Here is a 23869-nt window from a genome sequence, read left to right as displayed (position 1 = left end):
TGCGCAAAAATGTGAACAATGGTGAGGGTCAAAAGGGAGTCCCCCACATTTCACCAAGTCCAATCACAGACCCTATTATGGTAATATCTGGAGTTTAGACAGGCTATAGCAAATATAGGTATATAAATATTTATATATAAGACGACGAGTGAAATATTTAATTAACAGTTAGATTTTCTTTCTTTTTTTTTTGTTTAGTCATTCATACAATTCAACTGTTCACTATGGCACAAACTATACAAAATCCAATTATCATTGTAGGTGGTGGACTTGCTGGATTATCAGCCGCACATCAACTGTACCTTCGAGGTGCTAATGTTATCCTTATTGATAAACAAGGATTTTTAAGTGGTAATAGTGGTAAGGCAACTTCTGGTATAAATGGTGCATTAACTAGAACTCAAATTGATCTTGGTATAAAAGATAGTGTACAACAATTTTATAATGATACTTTAGCTACAGCAAAGGATAGAGCTAATCCAGAATTAATTAAAGTATTAACTTATAATTCAGCTGATGCAATTCATTGGTTACAAGAAATATTTAATTTAGATCTTACTATTGTTTCAAGATTAGGTGGACAATCTCAACCTAGAACTCATAGAGGTAAAGATTCTAAATTTCCTGGAATGGCTATAACTTATCGTTTATTAGAAACTTTAGAATCTTTAAGTGAATCTGAACCTCATAGAGTTGTTATTCTTAAAAATTGTCAAGTAATTGATCTTTTAAAACAAGATTCAAATGATTTTATTGTTAAAGGTGTTAGATATAAAAATTTGAAGGATAAATCAAAACATGAATTATATGGTCCAGTAATTATGGCAACAGGAGGTTATGCAGCTGATTTTACAAAGAATTCTCTTTTAAAGAAATATAGACCAGATATTTTAAATTTACCTTCAACTAATGGTAATCATGCTACTGGTGATGGTCAAAAAATTATTATGAAAAATAAAGGGGTAGGAATTGATTTAGATAAAGTTCAAGTTCATCCAACTGGATTAATTGATCTTAATGATAAAGATGCAATTAATGGTATTAAACAACCAAGATTTTTATTCTTAGGTGCAGAAGCCTTAAGAGGTGAAGGTGGTTTAATGTTTAATTCTAAAGGTGAAAGATTTGTTGATGAATTAGGTACAAGAGATTATGTTAGTGGAGAAATGGAAAAACAATTAAAATTAGGTAATGGACCAATTAGATTAGTATTAACTGAAGAAGCAGAAAAGAAATTAGAATTTCATGTAAAACATTATAAATCAAGAAATTTAATGAAAACTATTTCTGGTAAAGAATTATTACAAGAATTAAATTTACAATCTAATCCTAAAAAATTACAAGATCAATTAGAAATTTATAATAAAGCTGCTAAGGGTGAAATTCCTGATCCATTTGATAAGAAATATTTCCCTGCTACACCATTTAAATTTGATAATAATGCAAAATATCATGTATCATTTATTACTAGAGTTTTACATTTTACTATGGGCGGAGTTAAGATTAATGACAAATCACAAGTGTTATATTCAACTGGTGAAAATGAGTATGCACCATTTGAAGGTTTATATGCTGCTGGTGAATTGGCAGGTGGAGTTCATGGTCATAATAGATTAGGTGGTTCTTCATTATTAGCTTGTGTAGTTTATGGAAGATTAGCAGCAGATCAGGCTACTAGTTATTTTATGCACAAGTTAAGTAGTAAAGATGGATCAGTTTCATCTACTGAATCAGATGGAGCAAACGGAAGATTACAAATGATCAATTTACATATTGATCCAAGAAATCCTCAGCAAGTTACTATTGATTGGTCCAATGTAGGAACATCTGATCCAAGTAATGGTAGTAATAAGCCTATTGCTTCTATTCCAACTCCTTCTGCACCAGCTCCAGCACCTGCTTCTGCTCCTGCTTCTGCTCCATTTAAGCAATTTGAGATTCCAAGCAAGGAATTCACTGAAGCTGAAATTGCTAAACATAACAAGCCTAATGATTGTTGGGTAATTATCAAGAATGTAGTATTGGATTTGACTCCATTCTTGAAAGATCATCCTGGTGGAGAACAATCAATTGCAAATTTTGCAGGTAAAGATGCCACTGAAAGCTTTGAAATGTTACATGATGACAGTTTTATTGAAAAATATACAAAGGAATGTGTTTTAGGTAGAGTTAAAGGTAAAACTCCAGCATTAGAATTCTAATATAAATATATATATATATTTAAATAAGTAACATGACTTGAGTTTAAATAAGATTAAGTGAACTATTAATTAAAATTGAATGTAAACTATAAAATTACGGAACATAAAATCTATTCATGTTCTAAAGAAGCTTCATATTGTTCTTCAGTTAATAATTCTTCAGAAGCTTCAACATCTTCAACATTATTTAATTTAATATGAGCAATCCAACCATTACCAATTGGGTCAGTATTAATTAAAGCTGGTTCAGATTCTAAATTTAAATTAACATTAATGACTTCACCAGCAACTGGAGAATAAATTTCAGAAGCAGATTTAACTGATTCAACGGATCCAATAGTATCACCAACTTCAACTTGATCACCAACTTCAGGTAATTCAACAAAAGTAACATCACCAAGAGCTTCAGATGCATATTTAGTTATACCAACAAATGCAGTATCATCATCAAATGTTGCTAACCATTCATGTTCACTAGTATATTTAACTGATTTTGGACCTTCATTTAAATATTTATAAACATGAGAATCCTTATTAACTTTATGAGAAATTGAATTGGCAATAACTCTGGAAGTTGAAAAATATGAAATGGGGGTAATTGAACATTTAGATGCTCTAATTAATGGAGTTGAACTTCTTAATAATGTTTTAAACATGATGGTATGACTTAACTGGAATTAGTAGATTATTTAATAATGAGAGTATATGGAACTGTCACTATCAATGATGAAAACTTTTCAATTATGTATTGATGGTATTTATTTATACTGCCGTTTCTTATAAAGTTAGTTCATAGTTTTTTTTTTTGGCTGGATTTGACTCGTGCGATTTTTGTTTGACTTCTGGATGTACAGAGTCACTGGCATTTGCACTTACATGCTAGCTTGTTAAATAAATATAATGTTAGCATTTACTGCAAATCAATGAAATCAAATAAATTTGCAATTGATTTCTATATATGGAGTTTTTAATAATTGCATTCATGTGTTGGATCTATATATAGGAAATGATTCACTACATAATAAATCAAAATAAGATAAGATCAGCTAGATCGAAGAGATCAGCTGAAATAAGATATCATATCGTAAAATAATTATACTACCCTTCATAGAAATATTCGTATACATATACATTCAAGTATACTAGCTATATAATCGAACACAAGATATAATTAAAAGGAGCTTTGATCATGAAAAATAATAAGAATTAAAAGAAGAATTAATTAATGAATTGCTAAGATTTACAAACAAAATGCAAACTTATATTAATGATGACACTTAACTAAAATGAACAGCAATTGGTACAATGATCACCACCAAAAGAATAATTACTCCCAATATAAGACATAATCTCATTTTAAAATCTTTCCACCACATATCTTTTCTAACTCTATTGGCACCTCTTTTAAACCCTTGAGCTCCCATTTGTAAATCACCTGCTTTGTTTTCTATAGTATCCAATCTTTCACCTCTTTCAGCTACTTTATTGATATTATCTCTCATAATTCCAACTGTGTCATCAATTTGAGCTTGAATGGCGGCTTGTCTGGATTGAGACTGATCACCAGTAGTTTGGTTAGGAATATATGGATCGTAAGGAACTGATGAAGACATTCTGTGAAGTTATTAATCTATTATGGTGATATGAATATTCTCAAACTAATTGATTGATTGATTAATTAATTAATTAATTAATTACTTGATCGATTGATTAGATTAACTGATTGATTTACGGTCTTTGAACTATCTGAAAAAATCACAAGATACTGCTTGACAAACTTCTCTGATTGGTCGTATGGCTTAGATTATGTATTCTATTAAATGATTAATAGATTATCTGATAATTTCAATGGACGTTGAAGTATGTAACTTGTAATAGTCAATTGATTTATATGATCATACTGTGCCTACCTCCTTCTCATTTGGGGCACTCATTTTTTTCAGTGCGTGCTTCAACCAAATCATGCTCATATGTATGTTATTAATATAGATTTGCTGTAGTATATTTCCTATTTAGGCAATTTGGTACAAGTTGTTTTATTTCTGTCTTACTATACAATATTCTTTAACTATTTCACTTACAATGGATAGAATGTTATAATTAGATGATATCTAGGTCCCAAAAGCATCGATCGATTGTTTATTACAAAGTATAACTGAACTATTAGATTTTATATGGTCGTGTCCGGTCCCAAAAGCGGATCAAATGGACTAGTGTCCGTTATTGCCACTAAATATTTCTTAGATGACTTTACTAAATCCATTTAAATAAATGGTTCTTAACCATTACTGAAATGAGCCTATTTTATCGATCGTATACGGTCGAGGCTGTAGAAAATGGTTGTGAAAAAATTAATATTAGAGTAATACATTTGCCACTAGAAGTTTTCCAGCTCCAACTCAGGTAATCTCTTATCAATTTTACAAATAGGGGTAGAGAGTAAATCTTGTTTGCGCTTAGTCATACGAATTATATAAATAGAGATCTTCTTTATGAAGAGATTAATTTGAAATAGTAGAAGATGTTGCAGTTAAATTAAATAGTGACCCCAAGGGAGGCTATACCTCCTTTTTTGCATCACCTTCGATTCAACGAAATGTCGCACTTTCTCGGAAGTATGTATAGATATTGAAAGTAAAGTAAGCGGCAGTATATTATATTATGGTATAATATCATGAACTAAGAGAAATGCGTTAAATAGAATTTGTCTGTTAGTTCAAACTATTAAAATTACAAGCTGAAAGCTGTTACGATAACAAATTATACTAAATAAAGACGCGTCTCACGTAGAGATGGTGGCTGATAATTAATATACAAAACTTAGCGATCAATAGTACTGTAATTACTAGGTATTGTAGAAGCCACGCATGTTTTCAGATCTGTGATTGTTTGGACCAATCATCTTCCTCAGCAGATTAAGTACAAACTATATAAACTATCGGCTAATTTGTCTTTTGTAGGTATTGTACTGTATGTTATTTTGAAAAGTCGCAGTGGCTGGCAGTATCGTCAAATGTAACCACTATATTAATATTACTCAATAGTACAAACTCATCAATCCATCAATCGAGTAAATCAATTGATTGGATCAGTAAATTCAGACGTAGATAAGAAGAGATTCTTTCCAGTATAATTAAGTTCAACATTAAGATCCAAGTCAATTGGATAGATAAATATCTCCACTTATGCTGTGACAGAATTCCCGGAACGATCGTACAAAGTTTAGTTTACTCTACAATTCAATTTTCTCTTCTTTAATATATATTAAACTCTAGCTTTATTATATTTATATATAAATGATTAACATCTATAAATGTCGGTTCAACAAGTGGTAGTCGTGTAAATTTGTTCAATTGCTTTGTTTATTTATTATTAGTAAAATGTCGTCCGCGCTACAGCGTCCTGGCTCACCTCCTTTTTCTGCTATATGTGAGCACAGTACCAAACAAAAGTCGTTCAGTTCAGAAAAAGAATTTTCGGTTTCTCGTTTTTTATAAATTCGTTCTCAAATCTTTCTTTCTGGTTTTCCTCTCCTTACTTTAATTAATTGTATACATTATATACATTTAACTTAATACAATAATATAGATCAATCAAACATGGACGGTGGTATGTATAGAATAGTTCGGATAATATCAATTGCAAATTGATTGATTGATCGGTTGAGAATTGATTAGAATTTGAACCTTGTTAATTCACTGGAAATTGGAAATTTGTTTGTGTGAGGGTGTCGACCGTCGGACACAAATCTGATCTAACTACCAATTCCTATGTGTTGTCAAAAACTAAAAATTCCCATCATTAATTAACCAATCAATCATTTTTCAACTACTTTTGAATCATATAATATATCTCCAATCATTGATTCATTCTCAATTCATGTATCAATTAATGCGTAGCATTTGCGTTTTTTTGCTGGATACTAATCGATGGTAAGGGGGGTGAGCCGGCCCGCAGATAATTCCAACAAAACTACAAGCGACATTTACAGCACATACTATAAATCTTGACATTCTAATTTATTATTAGATGATGTTAATAATATGAGATCTACAGTATTCAATTCAATATTTCAATTGTCTGAATGTAAATTGTATGTTCTTTGGTTGGAATTTTTCAGCTGGCTGTCTCTCTTTCGGCCATTGATTTTTTTTTGTAGTAGGGGATAAGAAATTTAATTTTTTTTGGACTTTTTGATTTGTTATCGTCGCGCACATAGTTAACAGTGCAGAATGATTATGATATTGAATTGAGTAAAATTGTTGGTTATATGATTAAAAAGTAGTAATTGCAAAATGATTTAAAATTTAAAAGATTTCAAATACTAACTACTAACCCCCTAATATAGAAGAAGTTGCTGCTTTAGTTATTGATAACGGTTCCGGTATGTGTAAAGCCGGTTTCGCCGGTGATGATGCTCCTCGTGCTGTCTTTCCATCTATTGTTGGTAGACCAAGACATCAAGGTATCATGGTCGGTATGGGTCAAAAAGATTCTTATGTTGGTGATGAAGCTCAATCTAAGAGAGGTATTTTAACTTTAAGATATCCAATTGAACACGGTATCGTTTCTAACTGGGATGATATGGAAAAGATCTGGCATCATACTTTCTACAATGAATTGAGAGTTGCCCCAGAAGAACACCCAGTCTTATTAACTGAAGCTCCAATGAATCCAAAATCTAACAGAGAAAAGATGACTCAAATTATGTTTGAAACTTTTAATGTTCCTGCATTCTATGTTTCTATTCAAGCTGTTTTATCTTTATATTCTTCTGGTAGAACCACTGGTATTGTTTTAGATTCTGGTGATGGTGTTACTCACGTTGTTCCAATTTATGCTGGTTTCTCATTACCTCACGGTATTTTAAGAATTGATTTAGCTGGTAGAGATTTAACTGAATACTTGATGAAAATTTTATCCGAAAGAGGTTACACTTTCTCTACTACTGCTGAAAGAGAAATTGTTAGAGATATTAAAGAAAAATTATGTTATGTTGCTTTAGATTTTGAACAAGAAATGCAAACTTCATCTCAATCATCAGCTATTGAAAAATCTTATGAATTACCAGATGGTCAAGTTATTACTATTGGTAATGAAAGATTCAGAGCTCCAGAAGCTTTATTCCGTCCTTCTGAATTATCTTTAGAAGCTGCTGGTATTGATCAAACTACTTACAACTCTATCATTAAGTGTGATATTGATGTTAGAAAAGATTTATATGGTAATATTGTTATGTCTGGTGGTACTACTATGTTCCCAGGTATTGCTGAACGTATGCAAAAGGAAATTACTGCCTTAGCTCCATCATCAATGAAGGTTAAAATCATTGCTCCTCCTGAAAGAAAATACTCTGTCTGGATTGGTGGTTCTATCTTGGCTTCCTTATCTACTTTCCAACAAATGTGGATTTCAAAACAAGAATACGACGAATCTGGTCCATCTATTGTTCACCACAAATGTTTCTAAGTATATCTTGTTTCTTCTACTTTTTACTTACTCACTTGCCTACTTTTGTAATATCTTGATGATTATTCTTGTTGGAATAATAATAATAAAATAAAAAAATAAATTCTTTTATTAAAGTATTACTATTAAATTAAATGTTATTAAACTGTTTACTGTTCTTGCAATAATCTTTTTATAATGTTCTTTATTTCCTTGTTTTCCAAAACTAAAATATAAATCTTTAAATGTCTGAAAAGTACTAGCTCTATTACTCTACATGTTACTCAAATAAAGATTTCGTATATTATACATGTATTGAATTAAAGAATAGTTATGTTGAGTTAATTTTAATTTTATTGATATCTTATTCGTCAATTTCTTCTTCTCCTTCACTATGAATGCTTCGGACATCTTGTTCTATACTTTGTCCATGGCCTTCATCTTCACCTTGTTCTTCTTGTTCTTCTTGTTCTCCACTTGCACTTTGAACTTGATCTTCACCTTGACCCTCAGTCTCTTCTTCATCGTCTCCCTTTTCACCCCTTTTTTCTTTCAACTGATTCACTCCATCATAAAAGTTCGCCCACAATCTTCCAACATCATCAAATTCTTTACCTACCTGAATTGATTCATTTAACGATCGATTTAATATATCAAGATTAAATATGACATTATCAATATTGGTGGCTATTTCTTGAATTAATAAATCTCGTTGTTTTTCAAAATACAATGCTCCACCATTGGATGCACTGTCTCCTGATGATTCTTGGTGTGACATTATTAAGTCTCCCTCTCTCTCTCTCTCTCTCTCTCTCTTTATATCTATGAACTATTCAGGAGCTAAATTACTGCGCGTTGTTGATGGTTTAACAAGTGCTGCAAGGAATATTTCTGACATCATACAGGAACTTTTCAATTGGGATGCGAAACAAATTTTTTGCTGCGATAGATGAGAAGCATCAGGTAACCCATTAACTATAGTCTATTAGATATATTCATATGGCTAAGAAAGATAAAAAGTCTGAAGCCAAGAAGGCCAAGGCTGCTGAGAAGGCAAAGAAAAATCTTGCCAAAGCAGAATCGAAATCTAAGAAAGTGGCTAAGAAATTAGGAGAAGAAGAAGAAGATGAAGATATCGATGAAATCTTAGCACAATTTGCTAAAGAACAAGAATTATTTGAAGAAGTTCATATTAATGTATGTGAAAGACCTACCAAAAGACTTAATCCTTCATTGGTATCGAATCCCTTACAGGGGAAGCGAGAATTAATTTTATTTGGTGGAGAATCAAATGATGGTTCAATATCTCATTTTTATAATGATTTATATACTTATACAATTGATAATGATACATGGAGGAAATATATTTCAAAGAATTCTCCTTTACCTCGTTCATCTCATGCTATGTGTTCTCATCCATCAGGAATTATCCTTATGTTTGGTGGAGAATTTTCATCTCCAAAGCAATCTACATTTTATCATTATGGTGATACTTGGATTCTTGATGCTGATAGTAAAGAATGGACAAAAATTGATCAAAAAAGAGGTCCATCAGCTAGATCAGGTCATAGATTGGCCGTATGGAAAAATTATATTATGATGCATGGTGGATTTCGTGATTTAGGTAATATGTCTACTTATTTAAATGATTTATGGTTATTTGATATAACAACTTATAAATGGGTTCAAGTAGAATTTCCTCCTGCTCATTCTATACCTGAAACAAGATCTGGTCATTCTTTCTTACCATGTGCTGAAGGTGCTATAGTTTATGGTGGTTATTGTAAAGTTAAAGCAAAGAAAGGTTTACAAAAGGGGAAAGTATTAACTGATTGTTGGTTACTTAAAATGAAAGCAGATCCTAAAGCAGTTAGATTTGAAAGAAAACGTAAACAAGGGTTTAATCCATCGGCAAGAGTTGGATGTTCATTAGTTTATCATAAAAATAGAGGTATAATGTTTGGAGGAGTCTTTGATTATGAAGAAAGTGAAGAACAATTAGAATCTGATTTCTTTAATAGTTTATTCTCTTATCATATTGAAACAAATAGATGGTATAATCTTACTTTAAAACCTCAAAGACAGAAAAAGAGAGAAAGAACTAAAGAAAAGACAAGAGATGAAGATCTTGAAGAATTATTGAATTCTATTTTAGCCAAGGCTAATTTAAAGGATGATGATGATAATGATACAGATAATTCTCAAATTGAAAAATTGAAACAATTAGAAGAGCAAGAAGAAAGAGAAGATAAAATAGAATATCCAATAATGAATCAACTTCCTCATAAAAGATTCAATGCAACCTTATGTGTAGTTGATGATACATTATATATTTATGGTGGTATTTTTGAAAGAGGTGAACAAGAATTTAATTTGGATTCATTATATGCCATTGATTTAGGTAAGCTTGATGGTGTGAAGGTATTATGGGAAGATTTAACAGAATTAGATAAGGAAGTAGTTAATTCAGATGATGAAGATGAAGACGATGATGATGAAGATGATGATGAAGAAGAAGAAACTGACACCAAATTAGAAGCAGAAGAAGAAGAAGAAGAAGAGGAAGAGGAGGAGGAAGAAGAAGAAGAAGAAGACGAAGATGAAATTCCTGATCCTAGACCTTGGTTACCACATCCAAAGGCTTTTGAATCCTTACGGGCCTTTTATATCCGTACTGGACCACAATTCTTGGAATGGTCTATTTCCAGTCATAGAGAAGCTAGAGGTAAATATTTAAAGAAAGCAGCGTTTGATTTATGTGAAGAAAGATTCTGGGAAAGAAGAGAACAAGTGGCTATAGAAGAAGATAGATTGGAAGATTTAGGTGGTGTTGGAGATATTATTGAAAAGGATACATCCAAAACCACAAAGAGAAGATAAGTTAGAAAGTTTATAGACTTTATATATTTATTAGATAATGAAATTTTATTAATATTTACTCTATTATACACAGAAATGAAAGGGGAATGAAATTATGCAAAATGGATTCCAACTTGATGGAAAGCGTATAAAAGTTTTAAGAAATCAGTTTGATCCAATTTAGAAGCTCTCTTATCAGAAAATTCAGTTTGAGTCAAGACTTGTTCAATTTTACTTTTAACAATTTCAGTATATTGACTCAGATTATCTACTGACATTGATTCATCATTATCAGCAGCTTGAGTTGCTAAGAAAGATAATTCTTTTCTAAAATTTCAATAACATTATTTGATTTAAATCCAGCAGCTATAGTTTTATTCTTTCTAACAAAACAAATTCTTAATAAACCATCCCATTCATTAAAATCAATATTTGGTCTTGGTTGTTTAATTTCTATTCTAACAACTGATGATTCAACTTGAGGTGGAGGACGGAAATTATTCTTTCCAACTTTCATTATATGAGTTACATTAGCCCACATTTGAACATTTGCTGATAATCTACAATATAATGAATCACCAGGTCTTGCTAATAATCTTAAAGCAAATTCTCTTTGAAACATTAAAATTGAAACTCTTGGAGGTCTTGGTTGATTTAATAATTTAAATACTAATGGAGAAGATATTTGATAAGGAGTATTTGATATACAAACATCAAAATATGGTAATTCAGTTTTCATAAAATCTCCTAATAAAATTTCTAACTTCTTTTGTTGAGGAGTTCCATGAACTCTTTTAGTTAATTCTGCTGCCATTCTAGGATCCATTTCTACAGCCACTACTTTTCTAGCTTGTTCTAATATACGAACAGTTAAATTCCCAGTACCTGGACCAACTTCTAATACAATATCACTTGGTTTTATATTAGCTTTATCAACAATACCTTGAGCTACTAATGGATTCTTTAATATATGTTGACCTAAATTAGTATTAAATTTAAATACAGAATTTAAATGTTTTTCTGCAGCCACTTTAGATCCAGTAGGATCAGAAGCCGTAGTGAATTTCTTCTTTTGAGCCTTTGGCATTATGTTTATTCTTTACTATATTCTGATAATTATCAGTAATACTTTTGCAATCGCTTTCTCATCTCTGCTCATAAAAAATTAAAAATTAAAATCCAAAGCATCCATGCCGCTTTTTTCTTGTCTCCTGCATACAGCTTCTCCGTAATGCTGCACATTGTTATGTTTACAAACTAGTTACATAAATGTTTTAAGTTTACAACCTTAAGGCACAGAGATACAGGTGTATATAAATTGTGATTTGTGAAATATCTATAGTATATTATTAAATCAATAAAGAGTAAATGAAAGTTGTAAAGTAACGAGAGTGGAGGAATTAGAATGAGTGGAATTATGAATGATATTAGACTCTGTGAATTGTTGCAAACCATACCACCATTTTCATTCTTTGATGAATTAATTGATATACCATCATATAATACAAAATTACTGCAACATGAATTAATTAAAATTAATAAAATATTAGATGATATTATAATATATTTAAAGGAAGTAATACGAATTTTTAATCAAATTAGAAAATCAAATATTAATTTAAATAATGATTTAGCATGGTATTATGATGGTAAAGATGGAATTCTTGAATTAGATAGAAATATGATTAGTATTGATGATATAATTGGTCAATTAATAATGGTAGTAGAAACTGGTGATCATACAAATGTAGCCAGATTATTATTTACAAAATTTGAACAAGCAAGTGAATTAACATTAGATGTTAAAAAATTTGTTATTATGTTTAAAAGAAATTTAGAAATATCAATAAATTTTAAAGAAATTGATAATATAATACGACAAATTATTCAAGAAACTGAAGATTGTTTAAAAATCTTTTTTAAATTAAGAGAATCAAAACTTTCAAGTCCTAAAAGAGTATTACCTAATTTAGAAACAATTATATCAAAAATGAAAATATCAGATATATTTTCAGTTAATAATATATCAGTTAAATCTATAAGGTTACCAACATTTAATGAAACTGATGAACTTTTATATCAAGGTTATTTACAATTAGAAAATAGAATTCAACCTTTAAAAATATCCCTTGATATAATCCCATTAAAAATTGAAGAATTTAATCAATTATGTTCAGGTAATTCATTTATACTATCTCGTCAATCATTATTAATTCATCATGAAAAATTACATAAACGTTGGATATATTTACAAAATGAATTAGAATATTTAAAAAGAGAAAGTTTAGATTCTAAATGGTTAGAGATTTTTCAATATTTAGTTAAACAAATAATATCTAAATGTGATTTATTAGAATCAAGTTTAAATGATAAACAATTTAATGATGAATTAGGTTATACTTATAAATTATGTTCAAATTCTATAATCTTAATTAATAAAGCCTTTCATGAATCAATAATTCGAGATCAATTATTAATTGATCAATTTAATATGGATTTATTACCTAAATGGGAAACGATAAATCGTCAACTTCTTGGAAAATCTAATAGCCCTCAATCATCAGTTATTCCGTCCATTGTACCATCTGTTCAAAATAATTCTGCAAAACTAGATTCAAATGGACTTAGGATATTTCAAACTGGTCGTCAACGTTCTGTTTCTCCAGCACCTCCAAATCATTCAAAAACAATATCTAGTGTAGAAAGTGTTGGTGTTAATCTTGGTATTGATACTATTCAAACTACAGGTGTACCCTTTAGTATACATAAAGAAGATAGAGTCAGAAACTTCTTTAGTCATTCCAATGTACCACCACCTATTTCAAGAAATATTCGAGATTCTTTACTAAGTATAAATGATTTAGATGTTTTCCAAGACGTTGATTATGATGATGAAAGTACTTTAGTTAACAAGACACCAAAATTTGCTCATAACTTTGATAATCTTCATTTAGAGATGGAAAAACTACGAATCAAAAGTCATAAAGAGTCTATTAAAGAAGTTCGACTTGAAGAACCTCATATCCTAAAAACTGTTGAAGAACTGCCACCAAAGGTAAAGCTACAGTATACTCCAAAATTAAAACCCAAACCATCAAAGATTCCTAAAATTATTATAAACTATGGTGATCTTGGATATCCAACAATAAAGAAGAAATTCTTCAGTACCTACCCTAAATCACTCATTCCTAGTATTAGTGTTTCTCATCCTCTTTTCCATTCACCAGAAAGAGATCAAGCAAGATCTGAAGCATTTGCCAATTTAGAAAGGCAACCATTAACTCAACTAAAGAAAAGTCAATTGAATTCAACAACTCTTGGATCTCCAACAAGTTCAAAACGAGTTGTATCAGGAGAAATATTAGCTGAAAGTATAAATGTATTCAGAAGACCAAGTAAAAATGCAGCTGCAACCAATATTATAGGTTCACGATCAAGAAGTTCTTCAATGGGTTCTTTACATTCAATGAAGATTCCAAACTTATCATACGTTAATAGTCCACCAGCTCAATATAATAGTACATCACCTGAAAGACCTAATTCATCACTTGGTTCGAGATTTGATGATGCCCATCTTTTGCCTTCAACAAAGTCACTTTTAACAAAGAAGAAAATATAATTATGAAATAAGTAATGTATTATTTACATACATATATACAACATTTTATTTTATTTTATTTCATTTCATTTATTTCATTTCATTTCTATATACAAACTTTGTATCCTTTTGTAATAATATACACCAATCAATTATTTGGATTTTATTTAATTTTCATTTAATTTTCATTTAATTATTCTTATCGTTAGCTTCATGTTTATCCCGTTTCATGGTCTTACTGGTAAATCCATCTAAGAAGAAATCTTTACCAAATATTTTATATACCCAGCTTTCCTTCTCTTCTTGCCATTTCTCTGTTTCATTATATATTCTAACTTCTTTATTATCAAGTAATTCACCTTGTCTAACTTTTTTAGTTGATTTACCTTCTAATCTTTTATAGAATTCTATTGACGGTACAACAATAAGGGGGATTGCTATAAGGATTAAAAAAATTCCATTATATCGTTTCCGAAGTTCAGTTGGAGCTTTCTTCCAATTTGGTCTACCAGTTTCAACTAATTCATGAATAAATTCTGAATCTTTTGGTTCAATCTTTGGAGTATAATCCATTCGAACTCCATTAGTTGTATTAACAGTATTCTTTCGACCTTCGCGATGAAATGATGAGTTCTTGAACTTACTATTTTCTCCTGCCATATTCTGAAATTCGCACTCACTTTTATTAAACTATAGGCTATACTTTAGCTTCTTGTTTTGTTACTCTTGACTTGGTTAACTGTCTTCTAAAAAAAGAAGTAGACCATCATCACCAAAAGTTTTTGTTTACCTTTTTTTCGATCCACTATATAAACTGAAATTTTAACAACTTCATATTCAACAACTATAATTAGAATTAGAATTAGAATTATATTTTAGATTTCTATACCCATTGGTAAATATTAATTACTTATAAGCATTGATCATGTCATTAGAAGAATCTGTTAGTGCTATTGTTAGGAAACATCCTAAACCTCAAGGTTTAAAATTTACTTATGGAACTGCAGGTTTCCGTACTAAAGCTAGTGATTTAGACTATGTTAATTATACAGTAGGAATCTTAGCATCTTTAAGATCAAAACAATTGGGTGGTAAAACCATTGGAGTTATGGTCACTGCATCTCATAATCCACCACCTGATAATGGAGTTAAAGTTGTTGATCCTTTAGGTAATATGTTAGTTGCTGAATGGGAACAATATGCTACATTATTAGCTAATTCTGAACCTCAAGATTTAGTTAATAATATTAATCAATTAGCTACTAAACTTAATATTGATTTACAAACTAAATCAAATGTTATAATTGCAAGAGATTCAAGAGATTCAAGTCCAATATTATCAAATTCAACCATTGATGGATTTAAATCAGTACCAAATACTCATTATAATGATTTTGGATTATTAACAACTCCTCAATTACATTATTTAACTAGAACTTTAAATGATCCACCATTTGGAGAACCAACTGAAATAGGTTATTATAAGAAAATATCAACTGCATTTAAGAATATTTTCCAATTAAGTAATTCTAAAAATGATAAAATTAATATTACAATTGATTCTGCTAATGGTGTTGGAGCTCCAAAAGTTGAAGAATTATTAAGTCAATATTTATCAAATGAAATTTCATTTAAATCAGTCAATGATCTTTATAATAAACCAGAATTATTAAATTTTGATTGTGGAGCTGATTTTGTTAAAACTAATCAAAAATTACCAAAGAATGTAGAAACTCCAGAACCAAATAAATTATATGCATCATTTGATGGTGATGCTGATAGATTAATTTGTTATTATCAAGCTTCTAATGGAAAATTTCAATTATTAGATGGTGATAAATTAGCAACATTAATTGCTTTATTCTTTCAACAATTATTAGAAAATATTGATGAAACTAAATTAAAATTAAATATCGGAGTTGTTCAAACTGCTTATGCTAATGGATCTTCAACTACATATATTGAAGAAACTTTAAAAATTCCAGTTCGTTGTACACCAACTGGAGTTAAACATTTACATCATGAAGCAGAAAAATTCGATGTTGGAATTTATTTTGAAGCTAATGGTCATGGTACAGTTGTATTTAATCCCGAAACTGAAAAGAAAATCTTTTCATATGTTGCTGATGAAACTAATGAAAAAGAAATTATTTCTATTAAAGTTTTACAACAATTTACTCAATTAATTAATCAAGCTGTTGGTGATGCAATTGCTGATTTATTATCTGTACTTATAATTCTTCATTTTCTTAAATTAAGTCCAGAAGATTGGAATAAATCATATACTGATTTACCTAATAAATTAACTAAAGTTATTGTTCCTGATAGAAGTATTTTTAAAACTACTAATGCTGAAAGAACTCTTGTAGAACCAATTGGTATTCAAGCTAAGATTGATGCATTAACTGAAAAATATCCTAATGGTAGATCATTTGTAAGAGCTTCTGGTACAGAAGATGCTGTAAGAGTATATGCTGAAGCCAATACTAAAGAAAATACAGAAGAATTATCTAAATTAGTTGGAGAACTTGTTAAATGAATAAATAGACTAATGAATTCTATATAAAATAAATTATTAAAAAATGCAGAGATTGAGATTTACTATTAACACATTTATAACGAACGAAAATTTTATTCGCCTCTATAGTGTATCTTTTTATACTCACCAGGAGTTGTAAGCTTTTTACCTAATGACCATAAACCTTTCTTTAAATATTTTGCTCTTGATTCTAAAGTTCTATACCATGATTCATTATTACCAAATTCTGCTCCTACTTTCCCCTCATATACCATAGCCAATCCACTTTTAATCATTTCAGCACTAACATCTTTTTTACCATTCCATTTCCAAACTTCGGCTCGTGCTACTACTCTTTTATATTGATCTATTGAATAAGGAGTTATTGAAACATATCTTCCAATTAAATAATCATTTAACCAATTTAATGCTTCTTCACTATATGGTTGAGCTGGTTTCCCCCAATGAGCTCGTTCAGGAGCATCAATTCCACATAATCTAATCATTAATGTTTCATCTTTTAATGCAGTTCTACCAGTAGGTATTTGTCTTAACCAACCCCAACCTAATAATATACCACCAGGTGTATGATAAAATCGAAAATTATCTCCATCTCCAACTCTTGTAACATAACCATATAATCGATGATTTTTATCTAAAATTTCAGGAGTAATATCAAGATACGTTCGAATTCTTCTAATATATCTCCTATAAACTCTATATCCTAAAATTATTGAAGTACTTATTCCAGCTGATAATAATAATACTTTAGGATGAAATAATGATATATCCGGAGCTGCTGCTGCTGCTGCAGTTGCCGAGGCAGCTCCAGCTCCTGGCGTGAACGCTCTAATTTGCATACTATAAAGTGTCAAATCTCTTTATAAACAAAATAGTTCTTCTATTACTTTATTACTTTATTACTTTATCCCCACTTAGACTGCCTTACTAATCTAATTGCTTGGGATCAGCCTCATCACTAAGTTAAATAGGTCGCAGATTCGATCCCGCAATTTTTATCTGGTTGTAAATTTATGATCGTAATGATCCAAATTGTAAATAAAGTCAGTGTGCAGGCCGTCCCAATTAGGAAATGATATGAGACAATTCTTTGCTGTAACCCTATAGTAATTATTTTTAGTATATGAATTTAAGGTAAGGTAAGTAAAAGTTAGGTACTTAATTACAATAAAAACATTTAGTTGATTATAAGGTCATGTCATTAGCAGATGGAGAATATGATATCGACCTTTCAGGGTTGATAGATGTACCAACAAATTCTACTAATCGATTTGGAAGTAATATAGCTCTACGATATAATTTTATACCAGATTCAATGGATCAATCTAAACCACTTAGATTATATCAAAGTGATAAAGATTGTCTAATGAAGGCTAGTTCAGTAGATGGAGGTGATGATAAACCTATAATATTTGAAGCAATACCTCAAATATCATCGAATGTTAATAATGATTCTTATTTCCTTTCTTTTTCAAATACATCAAATACTTTACAATTAAATAGATTACAGACAACTTATAGATTAAGTAAGTCTAGAAATGTTTCCAAACTCTTACCAAAAATTCAACAGTGGGATAAAGCTCAAGAGACTGCTAAATCATCTCCTACTAAAAGGTCAAAGAAGTTAAAGCAAAAGATAGAACCAAGAGATTCAACTCCAAAACCAGCTCCAATAGTAAATTCTACGTCAACACTAATGGCTAAGGTCAAGAAAAGTGATTCTAATACATCCACCATTTCACCAGTTCGTTCTAAACCCAAATCACTTGTTAATGTATCTTCGAAGAGGCCTCCAACGGCCAATAATACCCCATTAGAAGAACCGATTATTAATGAATCTGATTTCGATGATTTAGATGATGACTCTGATAAAGATGATAATCTGGATTTCCCAATTATCGATTTTGATAATAAAGAGACTGATGTTAAGGATATTAGACAACCTCAGAAAGTAGAATCTGTAATTACAAAACAAGAAAAGCAATCTCAACCTCGAGCAAAAGTTATAGAAAAAGTAAGTGATGATCCAGAAATAGAAGATGATTTTAAAGATTTAGAAGATCAATTACAAGAAGTTTTAGAAGAAGATGATGAAGATGATATAATTCTTACAGAACTTAGTCCCTTAAAGGTCACAGTTGATAGTGATGAGAGTGATGCTGATGATCTTAATTTTGGTGGTATAAAGATCGATGTTAGTAACGATGTTAAGCCAACAAAAAAGAATAGATTCACGACAAATTGGAAATCTGATGGCAAACCTACTAGTTTAAGAGATTTTGTAGGTGATGATAAGCGAGATGATGATTTAAGTGTTAGTGAAGAAGAGTAATAGTAATTAGATGGTTCATATATTTAGCATTAGTAGCATACATATTTCCATAGGCATTAATTAAAATAGGCAAATAGGCATTATAAAGAGTTCGCGATATTTACCATCCTCTACGATAATAATGTTGTTCAGAAGAGACGATAGTTGTCTATACTACAGGGTCCCCCCAGCAGATTGTCTTTAAAAAATATTAGGGGAAAACGCGTAAGCACTACATGGTGAGTACTTCTTTAGCGAAACATACAATGGACAAACAAACATATGAGAGCATATCGAGAAGGCTTGATGTACTTGAAGTTGCAATTGGCCAAGGTTCAGAAACTGAATCTACTTTAATTGAGCAAGTTTCACATTTACAGAAACGAGTAAAAGATGTTTACCAACAAACGTCTGAGTTTGATTCACTCCAACGAATGCTCAAGTCATTGGGATTGTGGGATAGCGAAAAGATAATCCCTCGTGAAAGGAATGCGAAACAACTTCATGAGCATGATCAAGATCAAGATCAAGATCAAGTACATAAAGATATTCATCACAAGAGAACTGAGCTTCTTTTGAACTACACTACTATCAAAGAAGCTTATGACAATTTGACTAAGTTATCAACATTGGATACAACTAAATTAATTAACTACATTGATTCTAGTCAAGATAAGACTCATAATTTCAATGATGATATGTTGAAAATCATATCAAGAAAAGACGATTTAGAGTGGATAAGTTCTACATTTCATGCATTAGTAGTTAAAAACATTATTGTATTCGAAAAATATATGAACCTAGTGGTTACCGAAAATCAATTCTGGCTTGATACAGAAGATAAATTACGAAAATTGCAAACCTCAATCAATCAAATTGAAATAAAGGAAAAATTAAAGCATAAATATTGAAAAATAGAAGTCAAAATGGGTATCATTTTATGTCAAAAAAATATAAGCAAACTGGATATAGAATGCAACCGAAAATGTTTTGGAAAAATAATGAATAATAATTTATTCATTTAAATAAAGAAAATTAGTGATAAAACGGGCAATAATGAAGTTAATGTCATTCTAAAGTTAGGAACTGCTTGAGCAATTTGTGGAACACTTGGTTCAAGGGGTATTTGAGGCAAAACTGACTCTGCAGCAACAGTTTCTTGACTTGTTTGCTCAGCAACTGAAGGCAATTCTTCCGTGGAGTATACTTCGGTTATCTGAGTTTCTGTTGGTGATGCTGTTTGCGCCACAGAATTAACTTCTGTCGGTATAGGTGCTTCATTAGCAGGCGATTCTTCTTCTATTGCAGATAGTATTGATTCATTGGGCTGTCCTCCTGTTTCACCGGCTGCAGGTTGTGTTACTTCTGTATTCTCTGTTTGTTCTGTTGTAGCAGTTCCAACTTGGGTTTCTCCAGGTGATCCTGCTTCTTCGGTGGCCTCTGTTGGAGCTTCAGTTGGTATACTACTCAATGGACAATATGTTGTATATACGGTGGTTGCTTGGGTGATTGTGGTCAAACCTGTCGTAACCAAGGCTGTAGTGCAGCTTTCTTCTTCGCAGCTGGTTATCGTTATAATGACAGTAGAGGGCCCATTAGTTACTTCAGTGCCTACTGTCGTTGTACCTGTTTCGGCTCCTATTGTTTCAGTACCAGTCTCAGTACCTACAGTCTCTGTCTCTGTCTCAGTACCTGTTTCAGTAGCCGTTGCTGTACCTATAGTCTCAGTCTCAGTTTCAGTACCAGTCTCAGTGCCTGTTTCAGTAGCTGTTGCTGTACCTACAGTCTCAGTCTCAGTTTCTGTACCTGTCTCTGTACCTGTCTCTGTACCTACAGTCTCTGTCTCTGTGCCTGTCTCTGTACCGACTGTTTCAGTGGTTATTATTTCAGTCGTTTCAGTAGCTTCTGTCTCCGTCACAGTTTCTGTTTCTGTTTCAAATGTTTGCGTAATAACTTCCCCTGTAGTTGTGGTGTATACTTCAGACGTGACAGTCACAATACTTGATTTGATATTTGTGACAACACTGGTAACTTCTTGGGTTGAGACTAAAGTAACTGATTGTGTTATAGTAGTCAATGGACAGAAAGTAGTATAAATAGTGGTTTCAATGGATACAGTAGTAACTCCAGTAGTCAAAACAATACTAGCACAACCTCCTTCTCCTTCACACGTAGTAATGGTAACAACAGTGGTTGATGGAACTACTTCTGTAATAGTCACAAAAGTTGACGTGATTGATGAAATAATAGTAACAGTTTCAGTTTCAACTTGAGTTTCTTCTGTAGTTATAGTTCCAATAATAGTACTTGTATCTGTAATTGTTTCTGTAGTTTCTTCTGATATTGTTGAAGTTCCTGTAGTAACCTCTGTTTCAGTAGAAGTCACAGTTTCTGTTGTTGATTGAGCTTGAGATTCAGAAGTAGCTGTAAGTGGACAGTATGTCGTATATACAGTAGATTCTAAAGTCACTGTCGTGAGTCCTGTAGTAACAACTACTGGTGTGCAAGGACCTAATGTACCACAGGAAGTTATTGTAATGACTGTTGTTTGAATTGTAGTCACTGTGCTTTCAGTAGAAGAAGTAGATGTAGTTTCAATTGCCGAAGAAGGATTTGATGAACTAGATGATGTTAAAGTAGTATATATGGTACTGGTGATGGTAGTTGTACTATTAGATGAAGTTTCTTCTACTAATGAAGAGCTAGTTTCACATTCAGTAGTAGAGGATGGTAGCGTCGACTCCAACAAAGATGAACCTCCGCAACCAGTAGTAGAATTCAGAGGTACTGAAGAGCTCAGACTACCCCAACCATTTCCTTTCCAACCATTTTCTGGCACACCAGGCCATGCAGCTCCACCCCATTTTTCGTCTTCCCAAGCTTTTCCAGAGTTATCATCTTCACGTTTATTAGTAATTCTTGATGATTTACCAAATATGGCATATTCCTCATCGAAGTACTTTCCGTGAACATAAAAAGCATTAGAAATAGCAAAAACAACAGCTAGTCTTGCTAAACCTTTCATCTTGAATAGCTCTAATAAATATATATATAAATAAATATGAAATTAACATTATTGGAGTTAGCTGCTATTTATAGCATTTGGCTGCGAAGATTAGGGGGTTTTTATCAACCGAGCATTTGCAGTCTAATGCAGAAAGAAGTAAGTTGAAAAAGGTTTGCGGCCAACCATTTGTGAGGAAAAATCTGCATCCAAGACATTATTCTAAATATGGAAAAGGTAATGACGATTTTGGATTAAATGTTTATAATAGTATAGGTATTACTTTACTACAGGGATAATTTTATTATAGGGAATTCATCGTAATATATTTATCTAAAGCGTTATTAAATGCTATTATAGAGCATGACTAGTATACAGTATTAACTTCAAATTACATTAACTATGAAAGTTTCAGTGATCAAACTGAAATTGTCTTCCAAATATTTAATCCATCACCACCAGTAGATACTAAACATCCAGGTATTTGTTTATGCCATCTAACATCTTTAACTTCTTTTTGCCAATGAACAAATAATAATTGAGGTGGAATATCATTTAATTCTTTAGATTCTTTTCTTTGATTGGAAATTTCTTCATCATCTGCTTCTACAGCTAAATCCCATAAAGTAACAGTATTATCTTCAGATGAAACTGCTATTATTGATTCATCTAATGGATTGAAAGATATAGAAGTAATTGGAGATTTATGGAAATCATAATTAGCAACTGGACTTGGAGTTTGATTAGCACTAAAATTACGTAAATCCCAAACACTCCAAGATCCATCATCATGACCTGAAGCTAATAAATGACTTATTTTATCACACCAAGAAATAACATTTACATCTGATTTAGAAGCTAAAGTACTTAAAGCAGGTTTATGCTTCTTTGATCTGGTATCCCAAATTCTAACATAACCATCACAACCAGCAGTAGAAAATACTGTAGATTCACTAGTAGACCATTGAATATCTTCAATAGAAGATTGAGATGCAAAAAATGGAGTTTTATCTGTAACCCAACTTGAAGTAGTTCTAGTTGTTAAATGGATTCTACCAGATAAATCACCAGTTAATAAAGCACCAGTATTAATTAATGGTGACCAATCTAAACCATAACCTTCGACATTTCCATGATTTCTAATTGTATGTATTGGTCTTTTTGCACTCTTTGGAATTATAAATCCAGGAGTATCAAATGCTTTAAATTGAGATGATAAATCAAAGATTAATGCTTCACCACTTTCAGACATAGTGGCAGTTAAATATTCACCTGTTTGAGAGGCATGAGGAGATACTCTTATTCTATTTGTAGTATCCTTTAATGGAATTAATTCACTATCCATAATTGGATCTACATCTTCATCATCTTCATTTTCTTCATCATCTTCATCATCATCATCTTTAACTAAAGTCTTTGCTAATGAAGATAATTTCATAGTAATTAAATTATTATCTTTATTACGAGAAGCTTGAGTTGCAGTTGTTACATAAACTGATGCAGGATAAGTTCTTCTTTCATTTCCTAAATTATCAGGTAAAATATCAACAGTTAAACATGGCCATGGTAAATTAACATTATGTAACATTTCATAAACTGAAGGATCAGCTTCTAATACTTCATCAGGACCTAAAGGTTTTGATCTATGAGGAAGATAAATAGTTGATTCAGGTTCTTCTTCTTCTTCCTTTTCGGCTTGTTCGATTTTCTTAGCCGCATCTTCTTCATCTAAATTCTCATCATCTTCTTCATCAAGTTGTATAATTTCTCCATCACTTTCGAATTCATCACCATATGGATCTTCAAATTCTCCCATCTCAATATCATTTTCTTCTTGACCATTGTTAGTTGGCAATGAGTCCTTTGAAGTTTTCACCAGAGATGAACCTTTGGCTGTGTCTAAGGTATC

At 31.2% G+C, this 23869-nt stretch overlaps 15 protein-coding genes across 15 annotated transcripts; 7 read left to right on the top strand and 8 right to left on the bottom strand. All coding sequences in view use genetic code 12, as the record gives it.

Annotated features, from left to right (window-relative positions):
• Nucleotides 1-43: 43 nt before the first annotated feature.
• OSM2 (fumarate reductase) lies at nt 44-2256 on the top strand. Its single transcript, XM_064885582.1, has one exon. The coding sequence runs from the start codon at nt 225-227 to the stop codon at nt 2199-2201; it is 1977 nt and encodes a 658-aa protein (XP_064740659.1). The 5' UTR covers nt 44-224; the 3' UTR covers nt 2202-2256.
• A 55-nt stretch (nt 2257-2311) lies between these two features.
• On the bottom strand, nt 2312-2857 carry GCV3 (glycine decarboxylase subunit H; the record flags this gene model as incomplete). The annotated part of the gene is made up of 1 exon (XM_064885297.1): nt 2312-2857. The coding sequence occupies one exon, from the start codon at nt 2855-2857 to the stop codon at nt 2312-2314; it is 546 nt and encodes a 181-aa protein (XP_064740658.1).
• Nucleotides 2858-3168: 311 nt separating this feature from the next.
• Nucleotides 3169-4160, bottom strand: RJT21DRAFT_8884 (SNAP receptor). Its single transcript, XM_064885587.1, has one exon. It carries the CDS (start codon nt 3812-3814, stop codon nt 3479-3481), a length of 336 nt encoding a protein of 111 aa, XP_064740657.1. The 5' UTR covers nt 3815-4160; the 3' UTR covers nt 3169-3478.
• Nucleotides 4161-5800: 1640 nt separating this feature from the next.
• On the top strand, nt 5801-7670 carry ACT1 (actin; the record flags this gene model as incomplete). Its single annotated transcript, XM_064884422.1, has 2 exons — nt 5801-5807; nt 6550-7670. 2 exons carry the CDS (start codon nt 5801-5803, stop codon nt 7668-7670), a joined length of 1128 nt encoding a protein of 375 aa, XP_064740656.1.
• A 102-nt stretch (nt 7671-7772) lies between these two features.
• Nucleotides 7773-8510, bottom strand: DAD1 (Dad1p). Its single transcript, XM_064885578.1, has one exon. The coding sequence runs from the start codon at nt 8425-8427 to the stop codon at nt 8014-8016; it is 414 nt and encodes a 137-aa protein (XP_064740655.1). The 5' UTR covers nt 8428-8510; the 3' UTR covers nt 7773-8013.
• Nucleotides 8511-8611: 101 nt separating this feature from the next.
• Nucleotides 8612-10570, top strand: RJT21DRAFT_116922 (uncharacterized protein). Its single transcript, XM_064880528.1, has one exon. The coding sequence runs from the start codon at nt 8649-8651 to the stop codon at nt 10527-10529; it is 1881 nt and encodes a 626-aa protein (XP_064740654.1). The 5' UTR covers nt 8612-8648; the 3' UTR covers nt 10530-10570.
• Nucleotides 10571-11621, bottom strand: DIM1 (putative dimethyladenosine transferase). The gene is made up of 2 exons (XM_064880527.1): nt 10917-11621; nt 10571-10806 (listed from the first exon to the last, which is right to left on the bottom strand). The coding sequence occupies exons 1-2, from the start codon at nt 11593-11595 to the stop codon at nt 10622-10624; spliced, it is 864 nt and encodes a 287-aa protein (XP_064740653.1). The 5' UTR covers nt 11596-11621; the 3' UTR covers nt 10571-10621.
• Nucleotides 11622-11804: 183 nt separating this feature from the next.
• KAR9 (Kar9p) lies at nt 11805-14211 on the top strand. Its single transcript, XM_064885566.1, has one exon. The coding sequence runs from the start codon at nt 11914-11916 to the stop codon at nt 14125-14127; it is 2214 nt and encodes a 737-aa protein (XP_064740652.1). The 5' UTR covers nt 11805-11913; the 3' UTR covers nt 14128-14211.
• Nucleotides 14212-14864, bottom strand: RJT21DRAFT_8833 (uncharacterized protein). Its single transcript, XM_064885565.1, has one exon. It carries the CDS (start codon nt 14764-14766, stop codon nt 14296-14298), a length of 471 nt encoding a protein of 156 aa, XP_064740651.1. The 5' UTR covers nt 14767-14864; the 3' UTR covers nt 14212-14295.
• Nucleotides 14856-16683, top strand: AGM1 (phosphoacetylglucosamine mutase). The gene has a single exon (XM_064883221.1). The coding sequence runs from the start codon at nt 15032-15034 to the stop codon at nt 16643-16645; it is 1614 nt and encodes a 537-aa protein (XP_064740650.1). The 5' UTR covers nt 14856-15031; the 3' UTR covers nt 16646-16683.
• RJT21DRAFT_116918 (uncharacterized protein) lies at nt 16684-17597 on the bottom strand. The gene has a single exon (XM_064880526.1). It carries the CDS (start codon nt 17482-17484, stop codon nt 16738-16740), a length of 747 nt encoding a protein of 248 aa, XP_064740649.1. The 5' UTR covers nt 17485-17597; the 3' UTR covers nt 16684-16737.
• A 172-nt stretch (nt 17598-17769) lies between these two features.
• Nucleotides 17770-19064, top strand: RJT21DRAFT_116917 (uncharacterized protein). Its single transcript, XM_064880525.1, has one exon. It carries the CDS (start codon nt 17841-17843, stop codon nt 18975-18977), a length of 1137 nt encoding a protein of 378 aa, XP_064740648.1. The 5' UTR covers nt 17770-17840; the 3' UTR covers nt 18978-19064.
• A 158-nt stretch (nt 19065-19222) lies between these two features.
• On the top strand, nt 19223-19867 carry RJT21DRAFT_3936 (uncharacterized protein; the record flags this gene model as incomplete). The annotated part of the gene is made up of 1 exon (XM_064884421.1): nt 19223-19867. One exon carries the CDS (start codon nt 19223-19225, stop codon nt 19865-19867), a length of 645 nt encoding a protein of 214 aa, XP_064740647.1.
• Nucleotides 19868-19922: 55 nt separating this feature from the next.
• On the bottom strand, nt 19923-22180 carry RJT21DRAFT_8842 (uncharacterized protein). Its single transcript, XM_064885568.1, has one exon. It carries the CDS (start codon nt 21979-21981, stop codon nt 19978-19980), a length of 2004 nt encoding a protein of 667 aa, XP_064740646.1. The 5' UTR covers nt 21982-22180; the 3' UTR covers nt 19923-19977.
• Nucleotides 22181-22258: 78 nt separating this feature from the next.
• Nucleotides 22259-23725, bottom strand: RJT21DRAFT_116915 (ribosome biosynthesis protein). The gene has a single exon (XM_064880524.1). It carries the CDS (start codon nt 23546-23548, stop codon nt 22379-22381), a length of 1170 nt encoding a protein of 389 aa, XP_064740645.1. The 5' UTR covers nt 23549-23725; the 3' UTR covers nt 22259-22378.
• Nucleotides 23726-23869: the final 144 nt, after the last annotated feature.

The sequence above is a fragment of the Scheffersomyces amazonensis genome, assembly GCF_036850825.1.
Source record: "Scheffersomyces amazonensis strain UFMG-HMD-26.3 chromosome Unknown RJT21scaffold_1, whole genome shotgun sequence".
NCBI lineage: Eukaryota > Fungi > Ascomycota > Pichiomycetes > Serinales > Debaryomycetaceae > Scheffersomyces > Scheffersomyces amazonensis.
The sequence above is the reverse complement of the archived record's forward strand: the minus strand, read 5'-3'. Positions and strand labels throughout refer to the sequence as shown.